At 44.4% G+C, this 24,975-nt stretch overlaps 1 protein-coding gene across 10 annotated transcripts in view; it reads left to right on the top strand.

Moving 5' to 3' along the window:
* The window catches only part of KDM2B (lysine demethylase 2B), a 159,157-nt gene that overhangs the window by 20,409 nt on the left and 113,773 nt on the right, over positions 1-24,975 (top strand). For 7 of the 10 annotated variants that reach the window (XR_002095619.1, XM_019507293.1, XM_019507296.1 and 4 more), the window contains exons 5-8: positions 9,601-9,779; positions 10,645-10,751; positions 22,910-23,003; positions 23,912-24,065. Coding sequence is in view for 9 of the 10 variants with exons in the window: in XM_019507293.1 (XP_019362838.1) it covers positions 9,601-9,779; positions 10,645-10,751; positions 22,910-23,003; positions 23,912-24,065 (534 nt within the window). In the remaining variant the exon portion in view is untranslated. Of the gene's footprint in view, positions 1-9,600; positions 9,780-10,644; positions 10,752-19,795; positions 19,871-22,030; positions 22,115-22,179; positions 22,231-22,909; positions 23,004-23,911; positions 24,066-24,975 lie in introns of those variants that run through there. The other 3 variants (XM_019507302.1, XM_019507301.1, XM_019507300.1) reach the window with 3 other exon arrangements.

The raw sequence follows: 24,975 nt of genomic DNA on the forward strand, positions 1-24,975 counted from the left end.
CTTTTAGAGTAGGCCAGAATCCATCTGCTATTTACCAGCTGAATTTAATGCTGTGAACTTGCTGGAGCTCCATGCAAATGTTTTAAAAGAGACACACCTCAAATATTTGCTGCTGCTTCCCCCTGTAAATCTACTTGGCTGACAGTTGGGAGGGTTATTTTGGTCAAAGCCTGCATAACTCTTTTCTGTCCTGCACATGTTTTCTATTACAGTCATTTCCTGAATCTTTGTAGTAGCATCTACCTTGCTCTTAAATGAAACCATTGCCTAGTTAATGTCTACATTGGCATAACTGCTGACTTATGCACAATCGAGAGAGAGAACTGAAAACAGGTTACTTTCAAGGTAGCAGAATACTGTTAGGCCGCGGGAATGTGCATAGCTCACGTGGTGCCAAAATCATTTATGTCATCATGCTGGAGAGTCTGTCAAAAGTGCCTGTACAATCTAAGAATACCTTGTATTTCTGTAACACTTTCAGTCTGATGATCTCGGCTTGCTTTGCAAACATTAGTGACGGCCTTTTGGAAGGATGAGAAGTACTATATCGCCAGACTGGGACAGTTTTCCCAAGTCCAGCACGCACACAGTTTCATTTGGAGTCAGGGACAGCTGTGCATCCTGAGTGCTCTAAAAAAATCAGCCCCTAAATTACTTAATCTACCCAAGGTCACATGAGAGTCTCTTTCTACTTCGAGATCTTTTGCTGCCTTCTCTTAGTTACTCTCTAAACTCCTTCCCATAAAATCAACAGCGGTAGTGAAGTCTGTAGTGGACTTTAAAGAGTCTTTGACTCTTTCCTATTTTACAGTATAAACTACTGCTCAGGGTAGTTTGTTACAGAGGACTCTCCCCCTTTTGTCTGTGGGGTGAGGGACGATCCGTGTCTGAATAATCCGTGTCTGAATAGATAATGGTGTTGGTGTTGACAGTCTTCCTTGCTAGGGTAGAAAAGGACTTTCAGGGGAATGCACCTGCCTTGGTTATACCGAGATGGAAATTCTCTGGCCAAGCCAGCAGTAAAACTCAGTTACCTTGTCTGCTCAGGCCATGTCATGACTAAAAGACCATCCTTACTCCTCTTAACAATAGCTTGCTACAGGAGTAAGGAACAGAGGGCTAAAATAGTCTACCTCCCCCCAAACACACACACGTGCACATTTTCCTGCTTGAATCTCCTTCTCTTTAAATGGGACTTTTGTCATGACATGCCAGGACAGAGAGAATTGCTTCAGCTTTAAATGCTCTCGGTTTTCACTCGCTGTGTTGCTGCCTCATCGATCTTTTGAAACTGTAATGCTTGTTTATATGGGGAAATCTTACCAGGTCTGATGAGCCATGGGTGTAGTAACATCTTCGAGCCATGGCCACAAATGATGGAAATTAGCCATCAAGGAAAGAATTGTTTAGGGCAGAGGATGTCTGGCATAGGGAGCCAGTTGTATCCCCGTAGGATAGGGGAGAGATCGGAAATCTAAGCCTGCACCTTACTGGCTCTAATGCAAAAGGTACCTTGAAGGCAGCTGCTCTGTAATAAAGTCTTCATTAGAAAGCTGACTAGCTCTTTTTAGGTGGCTTGCCTGAAAGGAAGTGTCTTGACATTTAAAAGTTTCAGCAGTTGGTGATCAGGGCAGCATCCCTGTTCCTGTCACAGGAGATCAGCTGTGCAGATCACCAAGTGTCTAATTCAGATGGAGTTGGTTCAGATGGAGATGTTCAGAGGGAGGAAGCTAAACTGTGGATAAACTGTGTATTCTGGGCTGTGTTAAGAACATCTGACCAGCAGATGTCAAGGAACCTGGAGCATTCATTTGAGGCCCTTGCTTGCAGCATACGTTTCCCTTCCTTGCTGTTCCAGTGTGTTTATAGCATGACACTGCCATAGCATCCTACTTGATAACATCAGGATACTACTAGGACGATCAACATTACATTGTATTTGAGAATCATCATAGTTCAAGCTGTAATTAAACTGAAAAAAAATAAATGTTGTGCCAAATAATGATTTTTCCTCAAATCAAAACCAAATTTGACCTTTGCTTTAAAACTGAAAAAAGACCACTCCCTTTGCACATTTGTAACCAAGCCAAACACTTCCATGTAAGTGGATGGGCACTGGCAAGTGAAAGTTTTGTTAGTTAAGAGGAGTACAAGCAAACGGTAGACAGAGGAGGGAAGGAAGAGCGAGAGATGTTTCAAGCCATTTCCCTGTTAATATCTTTGGGTGTTGTTAGTCACATAAAGAAAAATAACAAAATGTAAACCTGATGGGTTTCTTGAAAGACACAAACAAAAATACTCCCTTTCCTGTTTTGGATTTCCATGCTTTTCTTGTAATTTTAGGCCTTGTGACAATTACATGCTTCAGGACTTAGAACTGTCAAGGATCAGTTAGATTCCAGGTGTCGCGACATGGGCCTTCTCGTATACTGTTGCTTTCTGGGGAATCTGATGTTTTGGTGTTAAACTTAAGTTTTTGTAGTGCTACTATAGTATATGGCCTTAAACTTGCAGGAGATAAAAGCATATTGTTTCCTAGGCTGCCTTTGTCATAAAAACCCATTGCACAGTTAACAATTTACTGTTGCCTAAAATGTGTGCACCTGTTCTGTCCAAGAAGCAAGATGGGAGCAGCCTTGCAAAATGCCCTTGCAACTCTTGGTCACGTTACTGGGGTTGTTGAACAGGCTGTGCTGATAGTTTATCTGTGGTTAAGACACCTGTTCGGGCAACAAGCAACGATTTGATGGGGGTAACTTTCAGTTAGCTCCACCATGGGCTGGCTTTGGGCTAGTAGCCAGCAATGAAAAGGGTTGTCCCATTACCAGCCAGACTTCCACATGTAGTGTATTTCTTTTTAAATGCAGGAGTTACAAAGAAGGAACAGCTGGATAATACAAGACTTGGTTCGAATGTACTGTTTGTGTTATTGAGGAAATTCATTCACGTTTTGGCCAGCCGGTTTCTCTTTCCTGAGTGTTGTGTTGAAGAAGCCATGTGGTCTTCCTTTTTTCTTCATCTCCTTCCTGTCCCTTCCCTTGAGCGACCTGCTTTGGTTTCTTTTCATCCATCTTCTTATGATGAGGCTGCTCTGCTGTACACACTCATTTTATTCCCTAATCTCATAATAGCTTGTGACAAGGCAGAGATAAATCATGCCATAGCCAAGCACTTACAATTATTCTGTTTTTATAATCACAACCAGCACCCAGTAACCATAGAGAGATTTACATACTTTGCAGCACCAATAGACTCTGACAGATTTTTTTTTAATAAAAGGTTTTAATGGATTTTTGTGGTAGCCAGTTGCACTTGCTGATTGGAGGGTGTAATGAGATTTCCGATCGGTTCCTCTTTCTGACCCCAGTGTGTGAGTGTCTAGGAACAAACAACATAACTACCGCTCACCTGATAAAACAGTGTTGTGGAACTGTATTATTCTGTTTTTTCCCCAAGGGTTGGCATGAAGGGCTAGAGATCAGTCTCAGGGTATCCAAATGTATTTCTCAAGTGAAGACTGTATTAGCAACTTGTCTGGAAACCAAGGGCTGTACTAAACTTGTGCAAGATTGATGTGGTTTTTGCTGCTCTGGTCTGAAAGAGAAGAGAAGAGAAGAGAGAGTGTCTTGTATGAAAAAAAAATAAAGACAAACAACCCTGCCCCCCCCCCCCAAAAGAAATCAAACCGTTCTAAAACATTTATATCATTGTTGTGTGCAGTAGTCATTTGGACCAGTATTGTAGAATATAAAGAGTTGGTTTTTTTTTTAAAACAAGGATTTCTATTAATGCTAAATTCCTTATGCCTGTAGCAGGCTTAGGGATTTGCTTAGCTTCCACAGTCCTTCAACTATATACAGTTCCTATTTCCTAGGCCCATTACTCCACAGGAAGCCTGTTAACCACAAGTCAGTACTCAGCAAATACAGCTTAGCCCAGTCCAAAGAGGGCACGTTTGCAGTCCAGAGTCCTCCGTAGCTCTAGAGAAGGTCCCTCTGGCTCCCTGCTGCAGTCTCTGCTACTTCCCAGAGTGTCTTGCCTCAGTTCCCTGGACACGGGATTGCTGCTTCCTACTTTGCAGCTCTGGGCCTCTTGTCAGATGCGAAGAGGTCCTGTCCTGGTGTTGCAGTTGCTGCCAAGCAGCCCTCACTCCCTCTGACACCCTCTCCCTTGCAGTTGTTCCTAGCTGTTTCTGCCTCTCCCCTATCCCAGCCTCCCTGACGCCTTTCCCTGGGAGCCTTTTAACTTTCTTTGGCCAGCCCTTATCTTTTGCGGCTGGCTCAGTCCTTGGAGCAGGCCTGTAATTAGCCTTACTGCCTGTAGCTGGCTGCAGGCCCAAGAAGCTTGCAGACTTCTCCAGTCTGGAGCATGCAGTCTGCTGCAAGCCTTTGCCAGCCCCTGCCTGCCCGCTACAATGCATAACTTCATTTTCTCTATGATAAACATCCTATAAAATAATAGAGACTTTTGCCAGGGCCATTTTTGGAAGGAATCAGTCTCTTCAATAATGCATATAATAAAATAGGATAAAAGAAGTCTGAAAACATTTAAACCCCTTCCCACCAAATCTTACGTATCCCAGTTTTCTGTATGCTGTTTTGATTGTCAGCTGTCTGTAAAGGCAGAGCTGTGCCTTACTCCATCTTTAAAGCACAACAAATGTTTTCATAGTGTAAGTAATACTTTTAGACAGTGCAAATAATGAGCAATGCCCTTGATATAGTGGGTTGCATATGAAACATTTTTTCTCCATGAGTTTTTTTCAGTCTAAAGTTTGTTTAAAAAGATCACCATGGAATTGCAGTGTATGTGTTTAATAAGTGTAAAGATGTTGATTGGCTCTGTCAGACATCAGTAAAAAAAACATTATGTACTTCAAACCATTCTCTTTAGTCAGATTCCATAAAATGCAGGTTTCATGAGACTTTTTACAGGCTCAGTGCACAGCTTCAGGAAGGTCTTAAATAAGTTTTGTAGCATGAAAAACTTAATAACATGGGTTATTGCAGTTTGGCAGTTTTATGGCAAAGAATAAAACTGCATCTGGGGGGAGGATGGAAGAGGGAAAGGTGCATCTCTGGTGTTTGTAATATTAGGTCTCCATGTGAAGGAAAGGATTTAGCTCCCTCTTCCTTCTGCAGGCCAGCCAGGCAGTGGTACTTTGGACGGGATGTCTGAAATGAATTGCTGGGTGGGGACAGATGTTTGGGAGAGGAGGGGTGAGGGAGAAAGGTATAGAACTGCAAAGCTGATTGATGGCTTTAAAATGTGTTTGATGATGGGGGTTAAAATGCACTCAGAGTGCTGGGGCATGAAGACAGCTAATGTGGAAGTGTAAACCTCTATTTCCCTTTGTTCTTGAATGCCCCCTGGTGGAGCTGGAGCTCCACGATATTTATTATTTCATTTTATTCCATTTGTCATTACTCTTATCACTACGAATTGGGAAGCGCCACTAGTAGCTAGGGTGGATGAATGAAGATCTTGTAGACCTACTGTACACGAGTGCATAGGAATGATGTCCCTCTCGATTTTCCTGCAATTACCATGTGTTTTGGTAGGAAATATAGAGGAATATATATGCTTTTGTTGCTGTGTTGGGTCAGGTGAGTTGTACCTAAGACCCCTGAAATCTTGAGATTCAGCTACTTGGTGTAATTGGGCTTTTTAGAGCAATTCTCAAACAAGCTGATTAATAAAGAGACTTCCCACAATCAGAAGCGTGAAGGTCATAAGGTTATGTAGCTTTGTATCTACCTTCAAGCCTCAGAAAGAGACCTCTTCCACCTAGCATCTCCTCATATCACTTTGGCTTCTCGTCCTAAACAGCATGTCATCCTCTGGCCACAATCATCTGCTAGTATCAGAAGGAGTTTAGTAGTTTGCACCAGGCAGGCCCAGCCCCATTATGGACCAATTCTTTGACCATACCTCCACATAGGGTATTTGGGGAGATTTCACTCTTTCCTTTGTAACGGGAGAGGCATAATGTGCTGTTTAGGAAATTCTCTTATTATCATTCATCATTTCTGGTCCATGTATTCAGTAGCATGCTGCATCTTCCACGTGTATTCTGAGTATTGACCCCCACTGATATCTATGGAAGCTCTGTGACTGGAGAGAAGACGCAACATTTTGAGGAGTAAAAGCCCGTTGCCTGGATAATGAGAATCGGATGCCATTTCAGGTCAAAAACTACCTTCCAGTTAGAAACCTGATTTAAGAACTCCTGCCCCCAGCTGCCCATAGGGGTTTTAGTCCCTCCACCACAGCTACTTGCATTCGCAGCTCCTCGGCCACAACTGCCTCCTTGCAATATGCAGTAGAGAGGTAAAGCACTGGTGCAAGACCTGCAGCAAAGAGAGGAGTGGAGAGTTTACACGAACGACTCGCACCATATTCAACACTTCCCAGTAACCTTTGTGAATTGCCTCTCTGGGGTTTATCTAGTGAAGTGATTCTCAACCAGAGTGCCAGGGCATCCTAAGTTGCCTTAAGGTCTTGTCAGGGGTGTTGTGGGATGCCATGCAATGTTTGTACCGTTAGGTGCACAAACAAGATTCACAAGATAAACCCAGAGATTTCAGATAGGAAGCCACAGCGTCAAAAAAATGCCCACCTGTCGTGTGCTGTCTGAGTTCTTTGCAACAGAAGAATTGCTCTATTGTTTTTCTGTAGTCAAATAACAAGTGAAAACTAAGAGGGTTGTCTGAGGGGTGCCCTCCTGTCTCATGAGGGGCACCTTGAGTTTAAGGAGAGGTGCCTCTAGTCGAAAAAAGGTTGAGAGCCACTGATCTAGTGCTCAAAGCCCTGGAGTGGAAGTTGGGGGCTTTTTAAGTTATTTTCTTTGCAGTGCCACAGATTCCTCCCCTGTATATGATGGAACTAATAATACTCATATGGAAAAGTAGCATTGTGAGTTTTACCCTGTTAAAGTATGTGCAGTGCCTAGCATGTTTTAGAGCTACCCATGTGTTTTCTTGCCTCTCCACAACATGGCTTATGCCAGCACAGTGTGGGCAGAGCAACCTGTTTAGCTTTTCTAAGAGTCTAAATGTCGCTCTCAAGCAGCTCCTTGTGCCTCTCTTGCTCTCATGTCTCTCTCTGCAGCTAACCCGCTCTTCTCTTTTGCTTTCTTCTGTTCCCGTTGCTAGGGGGTAGTGAAGAGATTGTTTCTCAGTTACTCTCTTCCTGCTCCTCAGGGGACTCGCTTGTGCTCCATGAATAGGCAGCATCACAGGAGGAAGAAAGCAATTTCTTCTCTAGGCAGTAAAATGCCTTTCGCTGAAGCCTCAGCAGAACTGAAGCTTTTTGCTTCTGAACAAACGCCAAACCCGCTTCAGGAAAAAAAAAACTCTCCCCTTTACCCAGCACCATTCTGACTTTGCCCAGCTGAAGATTAGATGGGCAGCTTTCCAGGAGGCCAAGGGCTATACAGTATGCAGTAAATTGCAGCTTCCCTAGTCAGCAAAAAGAGGTGTATTTTTTGCAGACTACAAATCCCAGCATGCAGTGCTCAGTGGCAGGTGGTGCTCTGGAAAAGCTGTGCACATGGGACTTGTAGTCTGTCTCACGGTAGCAACAGTTAAGGGTGGCTGAGGTCCAGTTAATCAAATTGTTTGGGCTGCATTTGACCTGCGGGTCCATCAGCATTAACCTAGCTAGATCACAACTGGGAACTGGCTGGTTTCTTTGTCATTGGTGGGCACTGACAGAGGCTGTGAGGCAGAAAAGGAGATCTAGCTGTTTCGTCTTACTGCTGCTTTCAGGTGCCTTTCCCAGGGATAGGTCCTATCAGTTGGGAACCAGGGTGTTCTTGGAAAGAATGGGAAGGAATTGATGTGAAGCCCAAACAAAGTGGAGGGTGGACAGGGAGCCTGATGGCACTAGTGGATAGTGAAGAGGCTACAGGACCTGTCATGCCTCTGTCATAATAGCCTGATGGGCATCTAGGTTCAGGTGGATTTTTGACTTGTAATATGGTAGATACAAGTCTCAAAAATCTTCTGCTGCATTTGAGTGCTTGGCTGTCTTGTTGGTAATCTCTGCTTTAACTACTAGACTGTGCGTCCTTCCCAGCACCAGTGCTGGAACCCACAAATCTTCATACCCAGCCTTGTACTAAACCAGTGCCTTCCGCCTTACTAAAGCTACATGTAACATTTTGAAGAAAATAAGGTTGTCTTATATGCAAATTATTTAAAATATGCATACCTATCACTTAAAATGCATGCTTTATTACAGAGTTGTGATTATATGTCCCTAATGCCATTCTGCCCCCAAAGGTGGCAATGCTAGATGGATTCCTGAGACCAGATTGCAGAACTGCACTGTGGTCACTCCCTTGCTAGTGAAGAATACCAACTGCAGGGCCACAGAGACTGGCCCAGATTTACATGCTATAAATTTGTCTGTTTGATTATGAAGCTTTATGGTGTTGAGTTCCTTTCCAGAATCATTATCACGTCTGTCACTGTCACTGGTATCAGTGGCAAAGGATGGTTTTAATAGAGTCATGCAACCCAAGTGATCATTCTTACTGAAATACTGCTCCGAAGCACACAGTGGACCAGGTGCTATAATTATTAAGTCCCTGCGATGACATACACAGACCTTCCATTTCATTTTAATGCAGTTTATTTAGAATGATAACTTCAGATACGGAAATTGTATTGGAGGGATTTTTTGGGAGGGGGTGAGTTTGTTGGAATCCTTCTATCCTGGAAATGAGGCATGCCTCTCATGGGTTCTTTTTCACTCGTACACAAATGAACTGCTAATTAGAGTGATGAAATTGCTGAGAGAGGTGAAACCTTCCAGTTGGCCAAAGAGAAGGCTGTAGATTAATCTGTATAAAATTGAAAGCTTGGCTGAAACCGCTGTTCAACATTCTGGTGCTAATGAGAGTTGTGTGCGCGCCATGTGAGGAGCTGAAATATGTCCCTCAGTTTGTGTTCAGAGATCCAAATACTGGGCTCAATCCTCCGAGGCGCATAGTGCCTTCAAATCTGCCAGAGGGCAGTAGGATTTGAGAGCACTCAGCGCCCCCCAAAAAGGGGTGCTCAGCACCTGACAGCATCAGCCCATGCAGACAATCTTTATGCAGGAGCAGGAGCATCTTGAGAGGCATATGGATGGTTGGGAAATTGCAGAGTATAGCTTGGAGAACTGCCAGTATGTCTTACATGGCCTGCACTGTAATATGGCATTTAAGCGCCTCATGACCTTTAATGTGTTTCTCCTTACAATCCCCCTGTGTAGTAGAGAAATGCTGTTGTCCCCATTTTGCAGATGGAGACCTGAAGGACAGAGAGACTGAGTGAGTTGCCCAATATCATACTGTAAGTCAGTGTCAGAGTCAGGACTACAACCAGATTGCAGTCTAGTCCCCTAATCACTGAGAAATCTTTCCTCTTCTCTGCTTTACCTTGTGCCCTACAGCATTCAAGAGCTGGGCTTGGGGTGGAATTGAATTCTTCTCCTCCAGGGCCAGTTTTACTGGGGTTTTCCAGAAGCTGCAAACTGTGGCTACCCAGGAGTTAATGAATGAATACAATAAAGCTAAAGAGAATGTTTTAAGAGTGTCGTGTGTGTTTGCAGGAAGCCGTCGGATTGTGGATGTAATGGATGTGAACACACAGAGAGGGGTTGAGATGAGCATGTCCCAGTTCGTGAGGTATTATGAAACACCAGAGGCCCAGCGTGAGAAGCTTTACAACGTCATCAGTCTGGAGTTCAGTCACACCAAGTTGGAGAACATTGTCAAGCGCCCCAATGTGGTAAGGGATCTCTTTGTGGTGGGGTTAAAATAGTGTCTAGTGATTTGGAATTTTCTCTTAAATATTAATGTGAAAATATAACCTGATGCCAAATAATAATGGACCCCTTGCATGATGCTCAGCAGAAAAGGAGCCATGGACTCATCCTTTCTCTGACTGCCGCGGAATGGGATTTCATACTGAAACCTTCAAGGCAAGAGCTGCACTAGTAGGGTGCTGAGCCATCACCAGTTTCCCTCTTTTCCCACTTATGTGGGATCTCTCTCCCTTTTTTAATTACTCTGCTCCCACTCTTTGCACCTGCCCACACTTTGGCTTTAAGACAGAAACTCTGAAGAATTCTGTGTCCAAGTGAAACTGGAGGAAATATTAGGTAGGCAGTAATGTAATTACTCAGATTGGCATTTGGCCAGAATACCAGGGTTAATGTTCCTCGAAAATATACAGTGTCTTTCTAAATTGGGTTTTTGAATGTGCATGAACATAGTTTGTAGGGTACAGTCTCCATGTCTATAGTTAAACGCAGATGTTATTGAGATCCCACAGCACAAGCGGCCCAGGCTTGCAAGGCACTTAGTGCCCATGAGTGCTCTAGGGTCAGAATTGGTGCCCAGTGGACTCAGTGGCAGATCCCTCCTGTGTTTGAAGGGCTAAGGGTTGGAGTGCTCAGCACAGGTTTCACAGTGTTTCCTGTTCAAACAGCCAGAACGGAGACACTAATATGAAGGGAATCACCACCATCTCTGAGCATGTGCAAGCTGCCAGGCTGCCATTGATTTGCCAACCACTGTTCCAGCTCTGACTGTTGGGTTTATCTCTCATCACTTGTTTATTGACTAACAGTTGGTTCTGGTGGGGATTTTAGGTGGATTTAGTCGACTGGGTGGATAACATGTGGCCGCAACATTTGAAGGAGAGACAGACAGATGCTACCAATGCCATTTCGGAGATGAAATACCCTAAAGTGAAAAAGTAAGTTTGTTTAAGGTTTTGATAAAGCTCTTTTCCTGCCCTCCCCATTTAATTCCTGTTTGAGCCTCAGATGTTGGTAGCAGAAGCAATATTGATTTTTTTTTTCTCAGCAAGCAGGGATGGGGGCTGGCTTGGTTGACCTGCTTGAGCTGTGTAATACCAGTGGACTTCTCCAGCTTTTAAGGAGATCGATTTTGCATCTGAGAACTTTGTAATGGATCTTTCATGTTTGTAAGGCTTGTCATTGGGCTCTTTTCAACCGGGGTCACGTTCTGTCTTTCATTCTAAAATGCTAGAACAAATACTCCGTGTAAAGTTTGGGATTCACTAAATGCGGACACTTAATCTTTAAAAACAAAAAACACCCCTTGAAGATTTGCTAAGATTTTAGATTTGAGTGGCCATCTCTGCTGTCCTGGAAATGGCTGCCCCAGTTAATAGTTAATAAAAAGGCTGCCCCAGTTAATAGTTTCTTAGGACAGCAAATATGTCAAGGGGAAGAGTTAAAATGTCCACGTACTGGCTGATGGGGCAAAGCCATCCCAGGTTGTTAATGGCCAAACTTGGTACTAACAGAGGGCTGTTTGATTAAATGGGCTTGAGCATCTCAGTCCAATTTAGTTCTCTTTGACAACTCTACTACTACAGTTAATGCCAGTTAGCTTCCTTACTGCTGTTCTGAAATGGGGGACCAAGGACTGAATAAGCTGCAGAGACTGAATTTTAGAAGACCTAGTTGAGGCATATTTGAGAGGTAGTATAATCAGTCAGCACTTGCATTACCTCTGTGTCATGTGTCTGTTTCTGCATAAATGTATGGCTTTGCTTCCTGGCATCCTGGCAGACAGTACAGTTTCACTGGATTAGAAAGGAGAAGGGGTGAGGAGTTTTATAAGTAGCAAGGTGGTAAGAAATTAAGAAAATCCTTGATGAGTAACTGAAATTAAGACTTCATTCAGAGATATTTGGTAGCTTTCATCAGTTTAGATGTGTTGCTTTAGGGTGTTTTTATGTAATGGGAGAAAACAAGGGTTCGAGATCTGAAGGTGAACATAGCAAATTTCATAGGCTATAGCACAGCTGAAAAATTGGGGTGGTGTTAGTAGTTGAAACAGTTGCAGTGAGGGAAAGCTATAAATACTGGAAGTGGGCTTTGTAGTGACAGTGTCTGTTTCATAGACATGCTCTCGTGGTTAAACATGGATAAACATCTCATGGTTAAACATCTGCTTTTTGCAGATTTCAGGGTCAGATTCCCAAGCTGCGGTGCCTAAAAGCTCATTTAGGCATCTAAGCAATCAAGTCCCAAATTCCACAGGTGTTAAGCACAGGTAGCTCACACCTGCTATATTAAGATCCTTGACTTTGAGCATTCATCTTTTGAAGCCTTTGGTTCAGATTTTGGGGAAATGTGTAGGGCAGTGGTCAGTAACCTTTTAAGACAGTCAGCTGGATTGACCCAGTTTGGGTCAGAGACGCATAGGTAGGGGGTTGGGCTTTGGGACCCAGCCACTGCTACCCCTTGTGGCATGTGGCATGTGCCCACACTTAGTGCTTGTCCCCACGGCCACTCAGGAAAGCAACTGCTGCTGAGCCCCATGTCCATGGGCCTCTGTAGGCCATGGTTGGCTGTAGGTTGCCAATCCCTGGTACAGAGGATTTAAGACACCTGTCTTTCATTAAATCATATTGAATAGGTTTCTGAATCCCATAGTTTGCTCTGAAAATCTGTCTTTGCCTTTATTCTCTGTATCCCCATCTATATAATGAGGAAAGTAGCATTCACCTATGTTAAAAGGGATGAGGAATATGAGGGATGTTTTGAGGCATACATAATATTTGTCAAGGATTTGGGAGATAGGAGATATTCTGTAAATGCCCTTTATTACAGTAACACAGATATGTAGTTACTATTTACACAGATACTCATATCTTGCATACGTTCATTTGCTGATATCCTGAAAAACGTCAGGCATCTTAGGGTTACTAAACTTCATTTAATATTGCTCAGATATAATTGGCGTTTGGTGGTAAATTGATTTTGTCTTACCCATGTGCAATTTTCACTGACATTTTCCTCTTGGCTAGGGACCTATACATTTCCATCCAGAGGAGGGTAATGAAACCTCTCCATCCAAACTCTTGTGGTTATTTCTGATGGCAGAAATAGCCAGAGAGACTCTCATCAGTAAATACCTATGAACTTGGAGTCTTATTTTCAGGAGCTATTTGGTTTTGAAGTTATTTGATTGATTTACCATTTAAATTCTGTTAAGAGTTATTTTATTTTTGTTGTTGTGCTGACGACAAAGTAATAGCTTATGTTATGAGTGCTTTCTGCTGCCAGAAATATAAGAACGTTGCATATGGGTTCTGTATCAAGTCAGGGAGATTGTTTGCTTTTGGAAAATGCTTAATATTTTTTTTGCCATAAATTACATTCAGAATAGAAAGTCATCAGGATTTTCATTGGGAGGTAGGCATTCTCATGGGGGATCAGGACACTGACCAGTCCAGCCCAGTCGACCCTGTTTCAGTCACTGGTCCCATATCATATCCTTCATTGCTAGAATTCAGTTGGATCTGATCCAAAGCTCGTTGAAGATAGCAGGAGTCTTCTTGTTGATTTAAAAAGGCTTTGCATCAGGTCCTGTTAAAGTAAATTGCTTATAAAGGAAGTTCCCAACTGATCAGGATTGGAAAGAGGTTGGTCTAACCCTGAAACCTGAGTGTTTAGATCCCTTGTATTGTTACCCTATAGAATATCATTGTGAAGAACTGCATTAGACATATATAAATTTCAGATGTGGTGTTGGATCATGCTGATCTCTTAATAACTAACACCCCTGATCTCTTGACTTCAATGATGCCTAGTGGTAATGAGTTCTACTGGTTAGTAATGGTATATTTTGGTAAGAAAAGTATTACCTTGCTCTGGTATTATCAGATATGGTAAACATGAGCACTTTATCATCCTGCCTTCCTTAAACTAGTCATCAGTGTTGTGCATGTCTTTCATATGCTCGCTTATCTCTTTTCTAAACAGTCTCAGTTTTTTCTTTTTGCTCTTAACTTGTTTAGAAGTACAAAACATTTTGCTAATCACCTGTTTCTATACCTCAGCTGTTCTTACCATCACTGACTTTTGCTTTATTTCACCACCAGTGGAGTTTCACTGCACTGTGTTCTCCTGCGCTGGCCTCTACCAGAATATGTTCAGTTTCTCACAGTAACTACTATGGTTTCAGAGTGAAGGCCAGTTTGTTCTGAGGTACCAGATGGTAATGAATGTACAATAGGAGTGTACAGTCAAAAAATGACATGCAATATTTAATGTTGCTGCTTTTCTAACCAAGTACTTGAAAAAGTGAAAGCCGCAGGGATGAAAGAGATTCTTTCTCCTGCCTTGTCTCCCAGCCCAATCCAGTGATGTGGTCAGGACCCTCATCAACCAAAGCTGAGGCACTTCTGAAAAATGAAGCTTCTTGGTAAGGTGTCTAGAGATGGATTGAATTGTCTCGGTTTGAAATGCTGGTCTGAGTGAGTTGCTGAAGGTCAGACAGTCACTGACTGGCTGACCTAAGCAACCTGCTCCCCCATTTCCTACTTTAACCATTGCCTGTCATGCCCTTTCCTTTATTTAGGACATGGGAGTCACAATACGGCTCATGGCCCTCTTACTTCTTGTAGGGGGTTGTAGATGAGAATGGAAGAAGATAGTTCCTAGCAGATGAAGCCTGCAGTCTGTGCGCCAGACGGGACGCAGCAAGCAGACAAACGCAGGAGGGGCTAGAAGGACAAGTGGCACAGGCCTCTGGGTGTGTTACTTGGGAGATCAAGGAGGAGACAGGCAGCACAGGGACAGATAGGCCAGGAAGCAGAAAGCAGAACAGCAGATCAGGCAGGGAGCACAGGGCTGGAAGCAGAAAGCAAAGTAACAGATTGGGCAGGGGAAGGAGATCAGAGTGGCACTCAGAAAGGGTGTGGAGCTACTTTGTGGTGCTCCTGCCAAAAAGGTTGCCCCCCTCCTTGTGCTAACAGATGTGGGGAACAGAGAGGAGCTAAATGGTAGAGACTTCAAAGGCAAGGACAAAGAGTTTGGCTTTAATACGGTGCAGGAGGAGGAGCCAGTGGAGGGTCAGGAAGCCTAAGCTGCTGTGGTCAGCGTGAAGAATTAACCAATTGATCCTAGCAACAGCTTTTTGAATTAGCTTAATGTGGGAGGGTGGCTGGCATACAGGCCAGAGAGGAGTGGACCAAAGGAGCAAGATAGGGAGGGCCTGAACAGGGACCGTGGCAGTTTGGGCAGACCGAATGGTCCAATGAACTAACAATAAACACGTGTAGCGCGCTTTCTAAACATAAGATGCTGGTTACCCTTTTCCATCTTTGGGAAATTCAGCCCTAGCCCCTGCTGTGAGTGCTTCTGTACAAGCTTGAGCACGTTGTGGGTGATGCTTGGGCTCAGCATCATTGTTATTACTCGGGTAATGCTGCTCATTCATTTCAGCAAGAACGCCTGTGCTTGTGTCCCCTGACTTGTAGCCAGAAAGCGGACTTGTCACTGTTCCTCTTGCCTTGAGTGCGCAGTGTGCACGTAATGCCAGGAGCTTGAGGCATGCTGTACGCAGCATTAGTCTGTTCCCAGCACCCAGAAAACACTCTAGTGAAAGCAATTGTGATTTTGCAGACACAGATGGTATTACTAGACACAAATGTCTGTCTTGGCCACTACATACCAAGCTCCGTGCTGGGAATGGAGTTAGAGAACGCTCCATCTGCCGTGCTGGTTCAGTTACTGGAGACTGCCCTGGCTCCACTTGGACTTGCACCATTAACTTTTTTTTTTTTTGATTCTGTGCAGTGAGACTGCATCTCGTCCAGAAGTAAATGAGTAATGTCTGAGAGACGAGCAAACAGCATTAACTGGGCAGTCCAGGTAGAGCTGGATTGCAGTGAAATAGAAAAGGGCTTGTGAGCAACATCCCTAATTTCAAACAAAGAAAACACAAGTAATTGGGGGATGGGGGAACTTTTTATTCATTGGTTTATTGGTTGAGATCCAGGCTGTGTTAACAGGCTGAAAGGTGTTACCATCTGTGGTCTGTTCAGTGGCTCCTGGGAAGTGAGTTCATATGGGCTCAGTCCAGCTTCTGGTAGCCAGGTGTCCACATCCCATAAACCATGTCAGCAGAGAGGCCGAGGCTACATGGATGCGGAAACGGACCTACTGCCTCACTGTCAAAGTGGCTCCCGTGGGTTCTGGTAGAGGCACGTTAGGAGGATGGTACAGGAAGCTTGTGCTGCCTCAGCCTCCTCTGTGGTTACCCAGGGGAATTCAGGGCTGCGTGTATTTCCTTTCTCCACCACTGCGTACATACATGGCCAAAAGACAAATGATCAAGCTTAGAAGACCACCTTGCAAATAAGAAACCTAAATTATTAACCCAGAAGGACTCTCCCATGTAGTTAGTGTGATGACAAAGGTTGAGCCCCCAGAATACACAGTTCAAGATGTGAATCCCTCTCAAAAAAAAAAAGAAGAAAAAAAAGCAGACTCTCAGAGCTTCTATGAGCATAAAGTAAAAAAGTATAAAAGCATTATGGCCAAGATACTGGACCCTGCTCTTTTCTGTTGTTCAGACGATGCATTGAAAAAAGCAGGTGCCGGTAGTGCTCTATTTGGGGTCCATGTGGCATGGAGGAGTCCTTGGTGGCAGTCAGCTGCCATAGTCGGTTCGTGTGCAAGCGCCTCTTGTGGTTCAGCTTAAAGGATGGGAAAAGAGCATGGTTAGAGTGAACTGAGGTGGAGCTGAATCCCAACTCTCGTGGTGGGCCACAGCCCTGCAGCTGCCCTGGCACATACTGTGCTCATCCACCAATGGGGGAAACCATGGTACATCATGGGGAAAAGCTGCCTGACTCGTGAACCCAGCCTAGAGACACGAATGGGAGCAGAAGGCACAGGAACAGCCACTCCCACAAGGCATCATGGTAGGTATCGCAGAATCAAAATCTTTTGGTTTCAGTTTTTCACCAAAAGCTAAATGAGTTCCATTAGGGGAAAACCTTTTCTGATCGGCTCTGATGTTGTGCCGCTGTTGAATCTCCCCTGTAAGTTGGAAATAAATAACTTCTGTTACCAGCACTTGGAAATTCCCCTGTTTCTTATTTGTTTTCATACCCTGAGCTGCATCTTTTATGTCACAAGTCTTGTGTCCAGACTTGCAAATCCTTATTCATATGAGTAGTTCTTAATCAATCGGGGAGTCCTGCTGAAGCTGACGGCACTATCCAGCTTAATAAGAACTACTTAAATGAGTAAATATTTGCAGGACTGCAAGGCTGTTTGCAAAGAAGTGGCAGTAAAATAGAAGCTTCCCTGAGTGCCCAAGGGTTATTTCTAGTATGGAAATGGTGACAAGTATTTTTTTAAATTGTCTAATATATTTTGTATTGGGAAGGATTTTCAAAGCACAGTTGAGAGTTAAGGGACCCTGTCTCCACAACTTCTTTTTTTTTGCCTTTGAAGATCTCTGTATTACTTAAGTACCCAACCATTGCTGGCATAGGTCTTACAGTAAATCACCACTGGTTTTTGTTACGCTGTGTCCCATACAGACTATCCACCTGTCTCCTAAAATAAGCTGCTTGTTTGATTTCATACCATGTATTATGGCCAGAAAGGACTATTTCTCTCCTTCTCTAGGCCATGATTTAACAATCCTTTTCTTTATATTCATTCCTTTACTGAATAGAGATGGACTTAAGTGCATACTGAAATGCTGTTTTGGGCCAGGGTCTGTTTAGAAACTGAGGGTATATGGATCTGGAGGCAGAACGTCTCCGTTGTACGACTGGGAAGTTACACAGACTGTGGAAAAACTGATCCTGGAACTGAGCAGTTATTCTGCATTTCAAATGCCCTCTCTTTATAGTTTGCGAAATGCTTTTGATACGAAAGGCCCTACATAAATATAACTATTCTATATAAAAGAATACTAGGCCAATAGGCTGAAGTGCTCATCCACACCTGTTGGATAACAAAGCAGGTACTATTTAGTATTCTCAAAATAATGTATCAGCCTCAAGCGCTGAACTGTATAATGATGAAAGAACTTGCAACAGTGCAGAGCTGGGTGAAATAAATCTCAGCGTTTCAAGCAGCTTGTAGTGAAAAATAAAGCCCGATAGTTATGTCACAAGGACAAAGAAATGAGCTGGACTATGACAAATGCTATAAAAGGCCTCTCATGATCAGCATATGCAGGGAGTAGACAGAACTGGTTTGCTGCAGACTGGTTCCCTGGTGGTTGTTGTGTTATGCTCAAGAATTTAAGCTTTCAATTAAAAGAAATCTGTCTGTAGTGCTTAAAGTTCAAAGATAACCTTCCAAGTGTAAACCACGTGCAAGCTGATATAAGCAGCGAGGTCTGCTGAAGGCAGCCTGAAAAGCTAGTTCAGAGCAAACTCAGTCAGTTTCTCTGCCTGGGCTGCTGGTGCCAAAATCTAACGGGAGGAGGTTGAAGAACTTGCTCACTAGTCAGGCCCATAAGAAGAGGAGCGATTGTCCTGTGCAAGTCTGCACAATTGATCAAGAGTGACATTTCTTGCTGGCAGCATGTGGGTGAAGTTTGGCTTGGGGCAGAGCTTGGGAAAGTCCCACCGGTTATTTCTTTCCAATTTGAGCTCTGACCATGTGAATGCAGATAGTTAGACTCTGCAGTCACTTGACACATTTTTCGGAACAACCTGAAGCATGTCCCGGAAAAGAAGACTTTTGCTTGTTACCCGTGGGGTGGTGTTCTCTGTCTGAGTTAGATCATACGGCCCTGTCTCCTGTTTACTTGCAAAAGTACCTTGCCTTGTGTTTAATGGTTAGGTACTTTTGGTCTGGATGAAAGACACTCTGCTTCTCACTGGGTTTAGAAGGACTCTGGGTTACAGTCTTTTGGGAAAGTTTGTTACTGTAACTGCCACGTTCCTGACTAGCAAAATAATGTTAACGAGGATTTGTGTCTTTTGAAAGCAATTTTCTGGAGAGGCACTGACCTGGCAGTGTAAAGCCTCCTCCCCTGGCGTCTCTCAGCCTGGCCGGCAGAGCGGGGCGCTTCCTGCCACGTTGGAGGGGCAGGTTTCTTCCAGCCAGCGGACAGGTGATGAGCCAGGTTCGGTTACCACCACGCAGCTTCCGTTCACCTAGCAAACCAGCGCTGCCGTCCTGCTGCACCAGGACTCGAAGCGATGTGGGGAGGGAGCTGGAGTAGGTCCCCGCAGGCCTCAGGCTGCCATGTGGGGCTGGGGGTGGGGCAGAGCGCAGGAAAGCAGAAGGGGCCGGCAGCGCTGGCCCCATGTCTCCTGGGTGACAGTGGTTTCTTTTGTCTTGCAGTGTAATTTGTGGCTTTCAGTTACACAGCCCCTGGGTGGGAGTGTCACTCAGTGGGGCAGGCAGTTAGCTTGCTTGAGGAGTCTCCCGAAGGCAGCTTATTATTTCCTGCTGGTTTCTTCCCTCCCGTGTTTCCAGATGCACCAAGTAAAAGCAACAGCAAATGGGGGGGGTGAACTGGATCTTGAACGCACAGACCTGCACAAACGCCGGCAGCTGGGGTCACTTCCCTTGGAAGTGTCGGCAGATTTTTTATTAATGGGTTCTGTGTTTGGCAGGTACCTTGCTCAAGAAAGAGATTCCTGTTAACCAACCAACCATCCAGCCCTCCTATCTCCCCCCTTGCAAATGCCTCACTGAGCACCAGCTACCTCTTGCTTAAACAAGTACAAATGAGAGAGAGAGCGAAACCTAACAAACAGAGCTGCATCCTGCTTCTTCCTGTTGGCTTGGCACTTGTAGTTGGCTCATGGTTTTGTGGTATTCGGTTTCAGGCTTAAGGATTTCAACCAGCCGGCATCGCTCCTGGGAGGAAGAAAGAATGAGCTATACTTTTCTCATTGGCCTGAACAAAAACAGAAGCCTCTGCTGGGGTTTGGGAGTGGTTTATGGGCTGAGCTGAGTGGCAGGGGAGTCCTTGTAATGCCAGAGGGAATAAAGGCGAGTGGCATGCTGTACCTATTGCGAGAGCCGAGGAGCTAAGCTCAGGGTTGTGCTGCTTGCGTGTTTGCCGGTGGGTCTTTTCCTTGAGTTTCTCTGCATGTACATGTGCTGCTGCGTTTCTGTGCTTGCATGTGTGCCTTTGTATCTCGGTGTTTCTGTGCTGGCCTTTGTTTCTCAGTGCCTGCATGTGGGTTTGTGTCTCTGCGTGTGTAATACGGGAGTTTGCTTTTGAGTTTGTCTCTCTGTTGTCCCTGTGTTTCCAGCACTCTGCCTTTGCTAAATGGGTTCTCTCTGTTGTCTCTTCTTGTGAGTCTCCGTTCTGTTTGCCTGTGAATTTGTGGGTTTTTGCATGTTGCCTCCCGATAGGTACTAAATTTCCCCAGATTTTTTGCAGAAAGGACAAACAAATAACATGCCTTAACTTGAACAATTTCAGGCTACTCGAGAGAGCATAAAACAAACTCTAGTCAGGAAGGGAGGCTTGCGGATTTACAGGCAGCTGCACGTTTTGAAAACCCAACCCAGGGGACATAGTGACATAAAGTGGAGACTTCAGGGACTGGAAATTGTACCAGTTGTGAAAGAGCGAAGCTTGGGCATCATTTGTGGGTGTCTATTTGCGGGGCAAGATTCACTCTCCTTGTTCTGCGCGGGAATGTGTTCCCCTAGCCCGTACTAGCTGCTCTGGCCCAGCGCACGAAAGGCAGAGCGCTGCTACTGGGCTCTGCAGAGATGCTGTTTCGAGGTTTCTTTCAGCACGTTCAATTTATTACGGATTTTGTTATGCAAAAACCTCAAAAAGAAAAAAAAAAAAGTTGAGTCTTGACCAAATTAGCAACTGTTAGTGATGACAAGCCTCTTGCTGGGGTTCGTGCGGTGTGTAAGATTAGCTGTGGCATGGAGCTGCGCTGAGAAGACCATGTGACTGCAGTGTACATTGGAAGAGGAAGCTGTAGAGGTCAATGCAAAGGCATTGTGCCAGAGTCTGGCAACAAGGGAGATTGCTGTATGGCGGAAGATTGCTTTTCAGACTCCTAACCCTTTCATTCACTGTTGGTGTTGGAGGAAAGCAGCTCTGTTTGATTAGCAGCAGAAATTAAATGCGCAGTAGCTTGTTGTGGCTGGTTCCAGTGAGAGGCAGAAAAAGAACTGATGTTTCCAAATGCTTTGTAAGCTTTTATTAACTCCCCTCAGAGGATCTTTTACTAAAGCCACCTTTTCTGGGAAGGAAAATGACTTTGCGTAGAGGAGTTTCAAGAAAGAACAAAAAGTTGAATGTTTCAGCTCTCTCTGCATCCACAAGACTTGTTTGGGGTCATTGCAGTTTGTTCAAGTTTGAGTTTTAAGGTTATAAAAGAAGAAATAAAACCCCAGCCAGTGGAGAGGGCTGCTTGTGACTGTCCAGAATATCTCACCTCACTTGGAAGTGGGAAGTGAATTGGTTTTAGACAGTTTTGGTTAACTTTGGGTATTTATATTTGACCTTTTGAAGTCTGAAGGTAGTAGACTGTAGCAGGATTTGAGTTTTCACTTGCAAATGTCACCAGCCTCAATATTGTCCTCATGCTGAAACATTTCAGCCTGTTTTGCTTCTTGTTTCTTTTTTTTAAATAGCCGTTTTCTATCTGCCTTTCTGCGGGCTGGTTGAAAGGAAGAAAACTTCGATTGTAGGCTGCTGCTTTGTTTTTAATTTCCATCTGATTTGTAACCAGCAACATCTTGAGAGAGGAGACGACAGGGAAAGATTTAAAAAAAAAAAAGATGTATTTGAGAGCTCAGGACTCATATTTTGAAGTGGAGCATATTGCGAGTCTAGACAGCTTCTTGGCTGGCTGTGATTTTTGAAGCATCTGAAATACCCCAGGGGTAGAAAATCTCTCGTCCTGCTTCCAAAGGCTGCAGCAATGCCACCGCGGGCTGGAGGAGAGAGATGTAGTGGTACGAGGAGAGGTTTGAATTGTGCGATGAAGACACAGGACTTTTTTGAAGCCCACAAATTGACTGTCTTCATGACAGCATTGCGTATCATTCTGTCAACTCCGGCACTGGATGTGGTTGCTAGGCAGCAGGCTCTTATGTATCCAAAGTCTCTCTGATTTGCCAGCCTTCTGCAGACACATGGTAAGGTCCTTTCTAGCCTATCATCTAGAGGGACTTTTGCACGCCGTCTGCATACTGCTGAGATTCTCTACCTGAATGTGATGAGAAAAAGACACAGTTAAATTCAAACCTTTTTTTGATCCTTTATGGTCCTGTTGCCACAACCAAAAAAAAAAAAAAAGCCATGAAACGGCGACCGGAACAAGGAAAAGAGGTTAGTGGGTTAAGTGGTGTGCGTTTCCTGCATTTGCAAAGGTGCCTGTAGTGAGGAGGGCGGCTGTAATTCGGCCATTAGTTACTGATGGTGGCTGGAGGCTCGAGATTCGTGCAGTAAGATGAGAGCTGTTGTATACCTTTGCAGCAGTGTTGACATGAAATCGCTCTGAAAAATGGATCTAGAGGGCACCAAATACAGTGAATTTGATACTTTACAATGCAGCAGGCTGATTCTTTTCATTGTTTTGGTGCAGAAATATCTGGAAATGAGAACAAAAACCAGTTAGTTTGCCAAATGAGACTTCTACCCTTCAGCCCATGCAAAAATGGTATTGGTAGCTGTTAGGTGATGCGTGACCAGAGGGCTTTATAGGCAAATGAGAGTTTTCAAAACTTTGTTCTTTGAATCAATATGTACACAACTTTTGGTGAAGGTTATGTCAGCCAGGCAGTGGAGGGGAACCTTCACAAGATTACTTTGCAAGCAGAGTGGCATGGGGAATATTTCTAAACAGTTGGACTAACAGTCCCCAACCTGTTTTAACGAATAGTTTCCTATCCAGGCATTGGGGTAGCAAAGATAGAATTAAAGAGAAGCTTTTTCTCCCATTTGAAGTCCAGTTATAATCCTGTTTCTGCCCCATGACGTGACTGTAAAAATGCAGCAGTTTAATTGGTAGAGACCTCTACACATGCACAGATCACTTCACATGAATTAATGAGCAACATTCGTCTCACATTTGTGGTTAGTAACCTTTGGCTCTTGTACATTTTTCCCTTATTTGCTTTTCAGGTATTGTTTGATGAGTGTGAAAGGATGCTTCACTGATTTTCACATTGATTTTGGTGGCACTTCAGTGTGGTATCACGTTTTCAGAGGAGGGAAGGTAAGTGGACCAGGCAGTGTGATGCCTTTATTCTTCTGTACTTCTTACGAAGCCTGTTGTTCAGAGGATTATTTTAGTATGATCAGTGTATTTATTTATTGCTTCTAAGGGATGAAGTGGTAAATCTCTTGGAATCAACTCAGGTGAAAAATGTGGAGTTTTGCTCAGCTGGGTATAGAGCCTTTCCATATATGAAACAAGCATGCTGATTGTCAGGGCAACAACAAAAAAAGGAAGCGTTTGTTGTGAAAAACCTTATTGTACTGCATGGTATTGGCAATATCTTGCAGCATGTAACTGGCTGTGTACCCTTGCTGGGTCAGAGTGCCCTTATCACATCTCCTTAGGTTGCCAGAACCTCTTAGCTTCCTTTTACAGTTTTCAGGATGCTTTATGAATGTGCACACAGATGAATTGATACATGAAGGCAAAAAATGATGGAACTAGTAGCAGACACAGCTACAGATGCATCTTTCTAGGTATATGTAGCTGTAGGTTTAGGTAAATTTTGCCATATCTGAGATTCCAGTGTAGAAAGATACTACGCATGAATTAAAATAATTACAGCAAATAGTACATCTTTCTACTTCTGATATTATTTATCTATCCAAACTGGTAATATAATAATATATACTACACTAATTTGAAAGTAAGCTCCTAGAGGATGTTTTATGGAGGCAGTATAAAGTAGGTAGTGAGTGACCTTGCCATTTCCAGCAAATGTGCTGGTTACTGCTATAGTGTGCCAGGGGCCTGTGTGCGCAAAACCTAGGAAATGGATACTTGATGCTGAAAAGACATTTGCTGTGTGTGTTCATTCCACTGGCACACACTTACCTGGTGGGGAGTTCCTGGCTCTTTCTCTTCATCAGCTGTTTGTAAGAGTTAAACTTTTGCTTTATTTTTAGATCTTCTGGCTGATTCCGCCTACTCTGCAGAATCTAGAACTTTATGAAGAATGGGTTCTCTCAGGAAAGCAAAGTGATATCTTTCTGGGAGACAGGGTGGAACGATGCCAAAGAATTGAGTTGAAACAAGGCTATACATTTTTTATTCCTTCAGGTAAACTCTCGATAGCTCTGACTCTTGTCAGAATCATCAGACTCCTTGCGTTTGATTAACAGTCCCTGTGTGCAAAATAAAAATGCCGTGTCGGAGCTTCTTTGTTGGCAGTCTCAGAAGAAAGGCTAGGGTCTGGATGGGCATAATTCCACAGTGGGCCCCGAAGGCCGGGCATGAGACGTGCCTGAGGGGGGTGCACGCTGCAGTCACTTGTGTTCTGATTAGTCTGTGGATAAAAAAAGGACTTTGGTTTTCAGGACTCCAGCGCTTCCTATCCTCAGTTTACTGCAGGGTGTCCCACTGTATTTTCTGTCTGTTTGAAAAAGCAAATTTGTCCTTCCTTTGGTCTCATATAACTGTGCTAGCATAGATCTCCTATGACCACAGTCTAGTCTGTCTCAGTAAAGTTTCACTTGTAGTTTGGAAACTTTCATCCAGACTCTCAGTCTGTGCTTATAGCCAGCAGTGAGAGACAGGGCTTCAGAGGCGCATTTAGATTCATTGGGGCCCAGAGCCCTCCTCCACGACCTGGGTGCCATCCCCCATGGCCCAGGTACGCCTGACTCACACCCTGCCCCTCAGCTGTGGACTCCATTCCTGGCCGGTGTAGTGACCTGAGTGGGACGCGCTGCTCCCCAGGCTTGGGGCAGAAGCCACGACTGCCCCTGCCTACAGCTCTGTGCTGGAGCCGGAGCCAGAGGTGGAGTTGGAGTCGGAGCCTGGGGCTGGTTGCATGACGTTGCCCTACAGTTGGGTAACACCAGGCGTCCAACGTGGACCGAGCTCTGGGGGCGACCCCTTGACGCGCCACAGCTCTGTCTGGCTGCAGCGGCATCTGGAAAATGCTCTGGCTTGCAGCTGGCCTGGGCTGGGACCTGGCTGCACTGGGGCTGCCCCGCCACTGCCAGGT

Source organism: Gavialis gangeticus, unplaced genomic scaffold (genome assembly GCF_001723915.1).
Source record: "Gavialis gangeticus isolate Ggan-Ray unplaced genomic scaffold, GavGan_comp1, whole genome shotgun sequence".
Classification (NCBI taxonomy): domain Eukaryota; kingdom Metazoa; phylum Chordata; order Crocodylia; family Gavialidae; genus Gavialis; species Gavialis gangeticus.